Source organism: Glycine soja, chromosome 5 (genome assembly GCF_004193775.1).
Source record: "Glycine soja cultivar W05 chromosome 5, ASM419377v2, whole genome shotgun sequence".
Classification (NCBI taxonomy): Eukaryota; Viridiplantae; Streptophyta; class Magnoliopsida; order Fabales; family Fabaceae; genus Glycine; species Glycine soja.
In genome coordinates this window covers 2,969,656-2,979,570 of record NC_041006.1, presented here as the reverse complement: position 1 = coordinate 2,979,570, position 9,915 = coordinate 2,969,656, and the positions used below count along the sequence as shown (strand labels likewise).

Here is a 9,915-nt window from a genome sequence, read left to right as displayed (position 1 = left end):
AGAGTATAATCTATACTAATAATAATGAAAATATCCCATTTTGATGTTTACATTTTCATTAATCTCGTGTTCTCTTTATGGTATTCTCTTTCTAGGAAGAACTCTACTACTTTTTTAGTTAGTTACTTTTTTTTTATATTTCTAAATCTCTTTTATTTTATTTTTTTGTTAAAATATATAGAGGCACGTCCCATTGTTTCTCATAAAATGAACAGGTCCATTTCTCAATTTTTGAAAATATATTTTTTTGGAGAAAATTTTGATTTTTTTATGCTCAATGTTTTGAGTTTGAGCTTCAAAACAAGTAGGAAGCTTCAATAATAGGTGGGCTGTGTTAAGTCCGAAATTCGGTTTCGTATGGGCCCAAAATTGAGATTTCGAATTGGTAGCAAAGTCAAGCCTATTGCAAAAATTATGTGATAAGGGGCTTTTACATGATGAATTTTTCAATCATAATTCAACAAATCATGAATTAACATAAGATAAAATTTATACTTCAGCATTATTACTAACTTTTAATTTTTACAATAATTTTAAAAATTGTGGTACAAAAAAATAAATATCAAAAACTCAACACCCAAGTTTATTCGATATTTTTTTAAATTTAAACAATAAATAAAGAGATTTTAACCTCATACCTTATATTTGGCTTTTTTTTTTTATCGAAAGGAGATAAATTTTTACTTTATTTTTTGATGGGATATGTTTTAAAAAATTATTCAAAAGGGATAAGTCGCAATAAATGTTAGGACTTTTGAGTTAGAAGTCGTAATGCTTATTAAGACTCCTATTTTTTTAATTGAAGTCGTAAGGATTTTTTTTTTTATAACTTGTAAAACTTTTTTTAAAATTATTATTATGGTTTATGACTTTAAGTTAATTTTATTTTCAAATTGATAATTTTTTTACATTTTTTTCTTTTTTAAAATTTTTTTATAACTTGTAAAACTTTTTTTAAAATTATTATTATGGTTTATGACTTTAAGTTAATTTTATTTTCAAATTGATAATTTTTTTACATTTTTTTCTTTTTTAAAATTTTTTTAAAATTATTTAAATGTATAATAAATAATATTAACTAGTATACTTTTTTTATGTTTTTTTATTTAATGTTTAAGTTAACTTTATTTTTAAATTTATAATTTTTTTTATGTTTTTTGTTTTTTAAAATTTTTAGAAAATTATTTAAATGTATAATTAATAATATTAACTTTACTTATTATTAGTAAATTTTTTATGATTTTATTTGATATGTTATTAATTTATTTTAATATTTTATTATTTAAAACATGTTACATATTTTTAATATTATTTTTTAAAATATATTAATTATGTTGTTTTTAATTTTATTATTTATTTTTAATAATAGATTATATAATTTTTAAATAAATAAAAACATTTTAAAAAACCAATATTAAAATATATAACATGTTTATTTATTATACATTTAAATAATTTTTTAAAACAAAAAACTTAAACGTTAAATAAAAAAAACACCATAATAATAGTTTTAAAAAAAATTAGGACTTCAAGTGGTAAATCATAATATTAATTATAAAAAAAGATTTTACAATTTTAAAGTGATAAACCCAAAAATACAAAAAAAAAATCCTTAGAATTTCATAATCATAAAAAAAATAATTATCGTAAATAATGTTATAACTTCAATTAAAAAAATAATAAATCGTAACAAGTGTTACGATTTCTCATTCCAAAGTCATGACACCAACAAACAAATCCTAATAAAAAATAACTTAAAAAATAAAAATCTATAATCAACATTTATATTTACTAACTCAGGTTCTAAGTGAACAAGTTATGTCTTATTTATAGGAATTTTAGTACTTCTAAGAATCTATAATCAACAACACATCATGTAACCCAAATTAAAAAGGAATTCGATACTTTTTCATATATGAAGTAATCTAAGCGCAAAGTTTATATACTTGATTCATATTGTACCATACCTTTATAACAAAGATAAAAACTAGAACACATCTTAAAGATGACAAATCCAAATCTACAAAAGTGTAGATAACACATTTATTATTTACTAAACTATGCTAGCTTTGCTTGGTGTGTGAAGGGCCCAATTGGATAGGGCTCACCTTCTATGGGCTTTACGGGCACTTGGTCTTGTTACCATGGGTGGTCATATCAGTATAGCAGGTCCCACAAAGCTCCCTGTTGCCGGAAGTTCCAGGTGGAACACACTTGCACCTCACACAACATGTGCCACAAGCCCTGTTGCACACATTTGGCCTTGAATGGGCACTGCACCTTGTCTTGCACAATCCTCCACAATCTGCATAATTATAGTTAATCACCACCAAACAAATGGAAAAATATTGGGTCTCCGATACCCCATGTTTGTGTTTATCTCTCTCCTAATGGATCCTCCATTAAACAACAAGAAGATGAACCCCAAACAAATATATCAAAAAACATTTCTTTATTTTAAGATTTAATAACTCAACTCATTTGATCCAAATACATAAAGCAATTTACTACTTGTTTAAAGATTAAAAAATGTATGTGTAATGACTAAAATAGATTTAAAAAAATATATGTTTAGAGACCTAAATCAGGTAATTTTTAAATATATAGACTAAAACCCAAAAGAGGATACATGTATAGAAATCAAATAAATAATTATACCTTATTTTGATTTTCATTCTTGAAGATAAAATTTTGGGTATGCTATACGAAAACCCACTAGGTTGATTCTAGAGGATTTTTATGTATATATGATATATACATTGGTGAAAATGCAAAATGGAGTACTCATGCTTAAAACTTAAAACCGGAAGCACAAGATCAAAGTTAACCTAATAAAGCATCCAAAATACTCTGTTTTGCTTACCTATGTCCTGCATTAGCCTTCTGTTCCCGCCTCTCACGATAAGCTGAAGAGAATTTCATATTTCCAGTAAGGATATTATGACATATACGGTTACATCAAGCACATAAGAAAATCACAGAATTTAAGAAATATTTTGACTAATATTTTTGCCAAGGAAAAAAATAAATAACATGCATGGTCAACAGGAAAGCGAAATTCTTCATCTTGCTCCTTTTCTATGTTAACATCAGATGAAACCTGTACAAGACAAAATAACAATAACAAAAGAAAAAGAAAAAATCGTCACTCTCATCTTTAAGTGGATACAAACTAACGTTAACAAAAAGAACTTGATTTGAAGAATTGAATTATCTGAGAAATGAAGGTAATGCTAATTTGTGTACCTTTGCAAGACAAACCAGCAGCAATAACCCCATCACAATAAGCTCGCGTAATGCCATTGTATGAAGAACAGTGCATGCAAATTCTAGAGTTTTTTGAAGAATTCTAATTGAGTTAGTGACTTGCTCACTCTACATACTAGCATTTATATAGGCAAAAGGGGAACTCAGAAAACATATCTTGTAACATGAAATTACCAAAATGGCCCAATCTTTGGCATTTTATAAGCCTATGTTTCGAGAGATTTTTATCTACCGAATGCCACAACACTTCTGCGTGTTTCGTGTCAATGTTTGCGATAACGGGAGGCCGTTAAGTACACTACTTTAGCATACATAATAATAACATTTTCATAAATATCTTCTTAGCTACTAAAAAATAAAGATTACATTTTATATTTTTAAGTTTTAACATAAAGATACAGCATTGGACTTTCAGTATTATTATTGTTTTTTTATGTTGGAGTACGTACGTATATATATTTGCAAAGTTTCATATTTAAATTTTAGATACTAGCAAGTAGCAATCCTGTCCAACATTTTCTTCTTTTGTATTGAGTAACATACTCAACAAGATGCCAAAAACGCTTGCAATGGTCCATGAATGAACTACTTTTGTATTATTTTGCTTCGTTTTCTAGTGTTGAGGTCAAAGTAGTTCAACATGGTTCAATGCATCCAAATCCAAGTTGTTGAATTGATTGCATACAGCTGGATGAAGGCTGTAAACACTGTTATCGGTTTCCTTGCCATCCTTATCCTATTAGTCGGTGACAACAAGGAAAAGCCTAACTCTGACACTGTTAGTTTCAGTATCAGCAACAAGGAAAGGAAAAGAAAGAGAATATAATGATTTTGTGGGGGTAAAGTACATTCCGTACTCATCCATCCATGCATCAAAGCAAAGCATGCTTCAAAAGCAAAACTGTTATCAGATAATAGTTTTCAGGGTCCGTTCGTTTTGGGAAAAAAATCGAAAAGAAAAAAAAATAAATAATAAAATAGGATTAGATTTATATTTTTATATTTTACTTTAATTTAAACTTTTTATTTTATTTTTCATTTTACGTAATGCTAATCACATTCACAAACGCATACCGCTATTTAAGAAATGAAATTAAAAAAATTATAGAATTATTTTTACAATATATTTGAAGTCTAATTCAACTTCACATTATAAAATGGAAGAATTATTTCTTATTTATATATATTAATTTGATCATATCAATGACTAATTTAAAATTTTTAACACATTCTTTTAAATAAATATCTCAAGTGGGTAGCCTAATAGTTTCAAAAGTAATTATTATGATAGACTATCTTGAATCTATCTCAATTTCAGAAGATCCACTTGTAATGAAAGTTATTTTCAATTTATAATATTCTTTTAAACATATTATTAATTAATGTAAAATCTCTCACTTTTATAATTATTTTTAATGACAAGTCATCTCTACCATTCATTGTGGAGGTGGAGTAGTATAAATAAGGGTAGGAGTCTTTATTCTTAACCATTCAAGACAAGAGTGAATCCACTTCTTAGAGTGAGAAAACTAGAAAGTTAGAGAGCCTCTTTGAAAGAGAACATAAATAAGAAAGCTAGAAAGTTAGAGAGACTCTTCGAGAGAGAATATAAATAGCTTGGGAAGTCTCTATCCTCAAGCTTGAGTGAGGCACCGTAGAGTGAGTCAATTTTGTAAACACATCCTTGTAACCCTACTATTCTTTTGTATAGTGGAAGAATCTCCATATTGGAGAATTATAATCGTGTGCTCCCATTATTACCTTTAATTACTAAGTGTATATCTTAACTTCACGAAGCAGAAAAGTCTGAGTTTTTCCAATAGTGGTATCAGAGCCAAGTTCATCCGGAGCCGTCATTAGCTCGTGCAGTTCAAGATGGAGGATAACGTCGCTCATGATGGAGACATGTTCAAGCTCACGGCTAACAACTACTCATATTGGAAGTTGATGATGGAGGATCATCTATACTGCAAGGATTTGCATGAGCCTATCATCTACAAAGACAAGGTAGAAGGTAAGAGTGACACTCAGTGGGAGTTACTAAATCAGAAGGTCGTTGCTATGATCCGTAAGTACATTGACAAAACTCTCTTCGAGTATGTTTCTACTTACACAAATGCTTATGAATTATGGACAAAGCTTGAGTCCATGATTCAAAAGCAAACACCTCGTAATAAAGCCAATTTAGTTTGACGGTTGGTGAAGTTGGAGTATAAGGATGGTCATAGTATGATTGAGCACTTGAATAATTTTAAAGGGCTCGTAAATCAATTAACCAAAATTGAGATGAAGATTGATGATGAGTTGCAAGCCCTTCTACTCCTTAGTTCCTTGCCGGAAAATTAGGACACACTCGTGGTTACACTTAGTAACTCAGCTCCGGAAGGAAAGCTCACCATGGATACAGTCAGTGACAGCCTTCTCGATGAAGAAGCAAGGAGAATGGAACAAGGTGAGTCTATCCATCCTGAGGCTAATGTTATTGAGAATCGGGGTAGGAATAAGACTCGTGGATGTAATAAGAGTTGAGATCCACATCAATCTTGAGATAGATCCAAATTACGCTAAAAAATTACATGCTACTACTGTGGAAGGATGGGCCACAAGAAAATAGAATGTCGATCCTTCAAGAGAGATCAAAAGGCTAGTAACATTAAGTCAGCCCAACAAAGAAGCAAGAAGAGAAGAATACTACTGCCGTAGTTTCAAAAGAAGATTTGTTATATCTCGTTGGTGAAGGTAATATCCTAAACATTGCTTGTGATGGTAGTTTTTGGATTGTCGATTCTGGTGCCTCCTTCCATGTTACTCCACATGGAAGTTTCTTTTCATTCTACCAAAGCGGTGACTTTGGTACGATGCAAATGGGAAATCAAGATAGAAGCAAGATTGTCGGAATAGGAAACATCACTCTGACAACAAGCACCGGATGCAAGCTTGTCCTAAAAGATGTGAGGCATGTCTTGGCTATGCCCCTCAATCTTATCTTCGCTGGGAAGCTAGACGATGTTGGTCTGATGAACTACTTTGGTGAAGGAAAGTGGAAGCTCACCAAAGGAAGTTTAGTCATGGCTCAAGGAAAGAAGGAAGGATCATTATACGTGATGCAAGCTAAGCTCTGCAAAGGAGAGGTAAACATAACCACTGATGATATGGAAGTATGGCATAAACGACCTGGGCATATCAGTGAGAAGGGTCTTCACTTGCTAGCTCAGAAACATCCCATCCCTAACGTGAAAGGTAAGCCACTTGATCCTTGTTCTCACTGTTTAGCTGGAAAACAACAGAGTTGTTTTCAAAAGATCTTCTCCGCCCACAAGGAGAAAGAACATTCTTGACCTTGTACACACTGATATATGTTCAATGTCCGAGAGATCCATTGGTGGTGCATTGTACTTTGCCACCTTCATTGATGACCATTCAAGGAAGGTGTGGTTGTACTTGTTAAAATAAAAGGATCAAGTGCTTGGCGCCTTCAAAGAATTCCATGCTCTAGTGGAGCGTGAGACTAGAAGAAAGATAAAAAAACATATGATCTGACAATGGAGGTGAGTATAGAGGTCCCTTTGAAGCCTATTGCAAGAAATATGGCATTAGGCTAGAGAAGACTCCACCTAAGACACCACAATTGAATGGGCTAGCTGAGAGAATGAACTGAACAATTGAAGAAAGAGTTCGATGCGTGCTTTCTCATGCTAAATTACCTAAATCATTTTGGGGAGAAGCTATAATGGTCGTGGTTGACATTGTCAACCTTACACCATCAATTCCTTTGGAAGGGGCTATTCTAGAGGAAGTTTGGATGGGCAAGAAATCTTCATACAATCATCTTAAGGTGTTCGGGTGTAGGGAATTTTTTCACATCCCCAAAGATGAGCGAGCTAAGCTTGATGCAAAGACAAAGGAATGTATCTACCTTCACTCACCCAAAGATGAATTTGGCTATCGGCTTTGGGATCCAATCAATAAGAAGGTTGTTCATAGTAGAGATGTTGTATTCTTCGAAGACCAAACGATCGAAGACATTAAAAATTCAGAGAAGCCAAGATTGAGAAGCAACAAGAACACTGAACTTACTCCAGTTCGACGTGAGGATAATGACACGATAGAAAATAGTGATGCTGAAGATCATGAGCCTGTGTTAGAGCAAAGAAATCAGGAAACTCATGGTGAACCAACTCAAGAAGATCCTCAATCTAGCTCTCTGTCAGAGCCATAGCCGAGACAATCCTCTAAGGAAAGAAGGTCATCCACTCGATATAACACAGAGGAGTACATGATGCTCACTGATGACGGGGAACCTCAAAGCTATAAAGAAGCAATCAATTATATTCATAAAGAAGAGTGGAGAAGAGCCATGCAAAAGATATGCAATCCTTGCATGAGAATAACACCTATGAATTGGTGGAGCTGCCAAAAAGGAGAAGAGCCTTGAAGAATAAGTGGGTGTATCAAATCAAGACCGAAGGTAGTAAATCAAAGCCTCGCTATAAAGCTAGGTTGATTGTCAAAGGATTCGGTCAAGAAAAAGGCATTGACTTTGAAGAAATATTCTCTCCCGTGGTAAAGATGTCATCCATCCGAGTTGTCCTTGGCCTAGCAGCAGTGCAAGATTTGGAGATTGAACAACTCGATGTCAAGACAGCGTTCCTTCATGGTGATCTAGAGGAAGAGATCTACATGGAGCAGCCTCAGGAATTCAAAGTTCCGAGCAAGGAAAACTTAGTGTGTCGCCTCACGAAGAGTTTATATGGCCTTAAGCAAGCACCGAGGCAATGGTATAAGAAGTTCGATGCTTTCATGGTAGAACATGATTTCAAAAGGACGGAAAGCGATCATTATGTCTTCATAAAGAGGTATGCAAGTGGTGACCTTCTCATACTTCTACTCTATCTGGATGATATGTTGATTGTTGGACTAGGTCGCATAAAGATAACTGCTTTGAAGAAAGATCTAAGCAAGAGTTTTGCCATAAAAGATTTGGGACCGGTTAAACAAATCCTTGGGATGAGAATAACCCGTGGTAGGACGAAAATACTGTTATGGCTATCCCAAGAGAGGTATGTTGAGAAGGTGTTGGAAAGATTCAACATGCACAAATCAAAGTCGGGTTAACACACTACTTGCAGGACACTTCAAGCTGAGTTCGAAGCAAAGTCCCACAAGTGAGAAAGAAATTGAGGAAATGAAGAAGATTTCGTATTCATTTATAGTAGGCAGTCTCATGTATGCAATGATATGCACAAGACCAGATATCGCCTATGCAGTTGGAGTCGTCAATCGCTTCTTGGCCAACCCGGGGAATGAACATTGGGTTGCTGTCAAATGGATCCTCCGATATCGACGTGGAACTTCCAAAAAATGTCTATGCTTTGGAAAAAGGAAAACATGTGTTAGAAGGATACAGAGATGCAGACTTGGCCGGTGATATTGATTCAAGGAAATCAACATCGGGATACCTAACTAGTTTTGCAGGGGGAGCTATTTTCTGGCAATCAAAGCTGCAAAAGTGTGTTGCATTATCCACCACTGAGGCGGAGTACATCGCATCCACTAAAGCTTACAAGGAGATGTTGTGGATGAAGAACATGTTGCAGGAGTGGGAATAGATCAAGATAGGTATGTGTTGAAGTGCGATAATCAAAGTGCAATTTACTTGGCAAAGAACTCAACATTTCATTCCCGCACAAAGCACATTGACATAAGGTATCATTGGATCCGACAAGGTTCACACAGACGAGAACTGGTCAGACATGATGACCAAAGTACTACCGACAAAGAAGTTTGAAGATTGTTGTCAAGGTGTCGGTTTGCTACTACCCCCCAATTAAGTGGGGATGAGGAGATTTGTTGGGATCCCTCCTTAATTGGAAAGGTTCTAGAAAATTATAGAGCTTTCTAGAATGTCCTAGAAAACTCTAGAGTAGTGTAGAACTCTTTAGAAGCTTGTGAAAGAATGTGGAAACCTCTAGAATATTATAGAGATGTGTGGAACCTTCTAGAACCTTCTTGAGTGATCCACCATAGAATGCGTCAATTTTGTAAACACATCCTTGTAACTCTACTATTCTTTTATATAGTGGAAGAATCTCAATATTGGAGAATTATAATCGTGTGCTCCCATTACTACCTTTAATTACTAAGTGTCTATCTTAACTTTATGAAGCGGAAAAGTCTGTGTTTTCCCAACATATATATATGATGTTTTCTTAAAAAATATTTGTCTTGGATATTTATACTTGCACTGATGTATCTAGTACACAAAATATAATTTTGTGTATGGATATACCAAGGGCAAAATTGAATAACAATAAAAAAATTCACAAAAATTGAATTTATATATATGTTGCCTATCAGATATTTGGCTACAATCAAGAGGAAATCTTCTATAGAATATCATAGATCGATGCCAATGCATATGATGACGAAATGATATCCTTGAGAAGTGGTTAGGAGGAAGGCTTTAGATCCTCTAAACTTCCAAGGTTCTAGATCCTCTCTGAGTGAGATTGAAAAAAAATAAAATCTTGTGTGGTGACCAGTGATTTGTATGGTGAGTTGAAATCGAACACGATAAGGCATGTCACAGGAAAAATGACAATGAACTTTTGATTCCAATGATTTGGTGTTAATTAATGGTGTGGTGAA

General features: G+C 33.3%; 1 protein-coding gene across 1 annotated transcript; it reads right to left on the bottom strand.

The window, feature by feature from the left end:
- Positions 1-1,877: 1,877 nt before the first annotated feature.
- LOC114411931 (snakin-2-like) lies at positions 1,878-3,399 on the bottom strand. The gene is made up of 4 exons (XM_028375677.1): positions 3,247-3,399; positions 3,038-3,100; positions 2,864-2,906; positions 1,878-2,305 (listed from the first exon to the last, which is right to left on the bottom strand). The coding sequence occupies exons 1-4, from the start codon at positions 3,301-3,303 to the stop codon at positions 2,121-2,123; spliced, it is 348 nt and encodes a 115-aa protein (XP_028231478.1). The 5' UTR covers positions 3,304-3,399; the 3' UTR covers positions 1,878-2,120.
- Positions 3,400-9,915: the final 6,516 nt, after the last annotated feature.

Coding starts and splice junctions, on each gene's coding strand:
- LOC114411931 (XM_028375677.1), bottom strand. CDS start 3,303: ATGGCATTACGCGAGCTTATTGTGATGGGGTTATTGCTGCTGGTTTGT. Junction 3,101..3,246: donor TGCTGGTTTGTCTTGCAAAG/GTACACAAATTA, acceptor TGTCTTGTACAG/GTTTCATCTGATGTTAACAT. Junction 2,306..2,863: donor AAGGCTAATGCAGGACATAG/GTAAGCAAAACA, acceptor ATAATTATGCAG/ATTGTGGAGGATTGTGCAAG.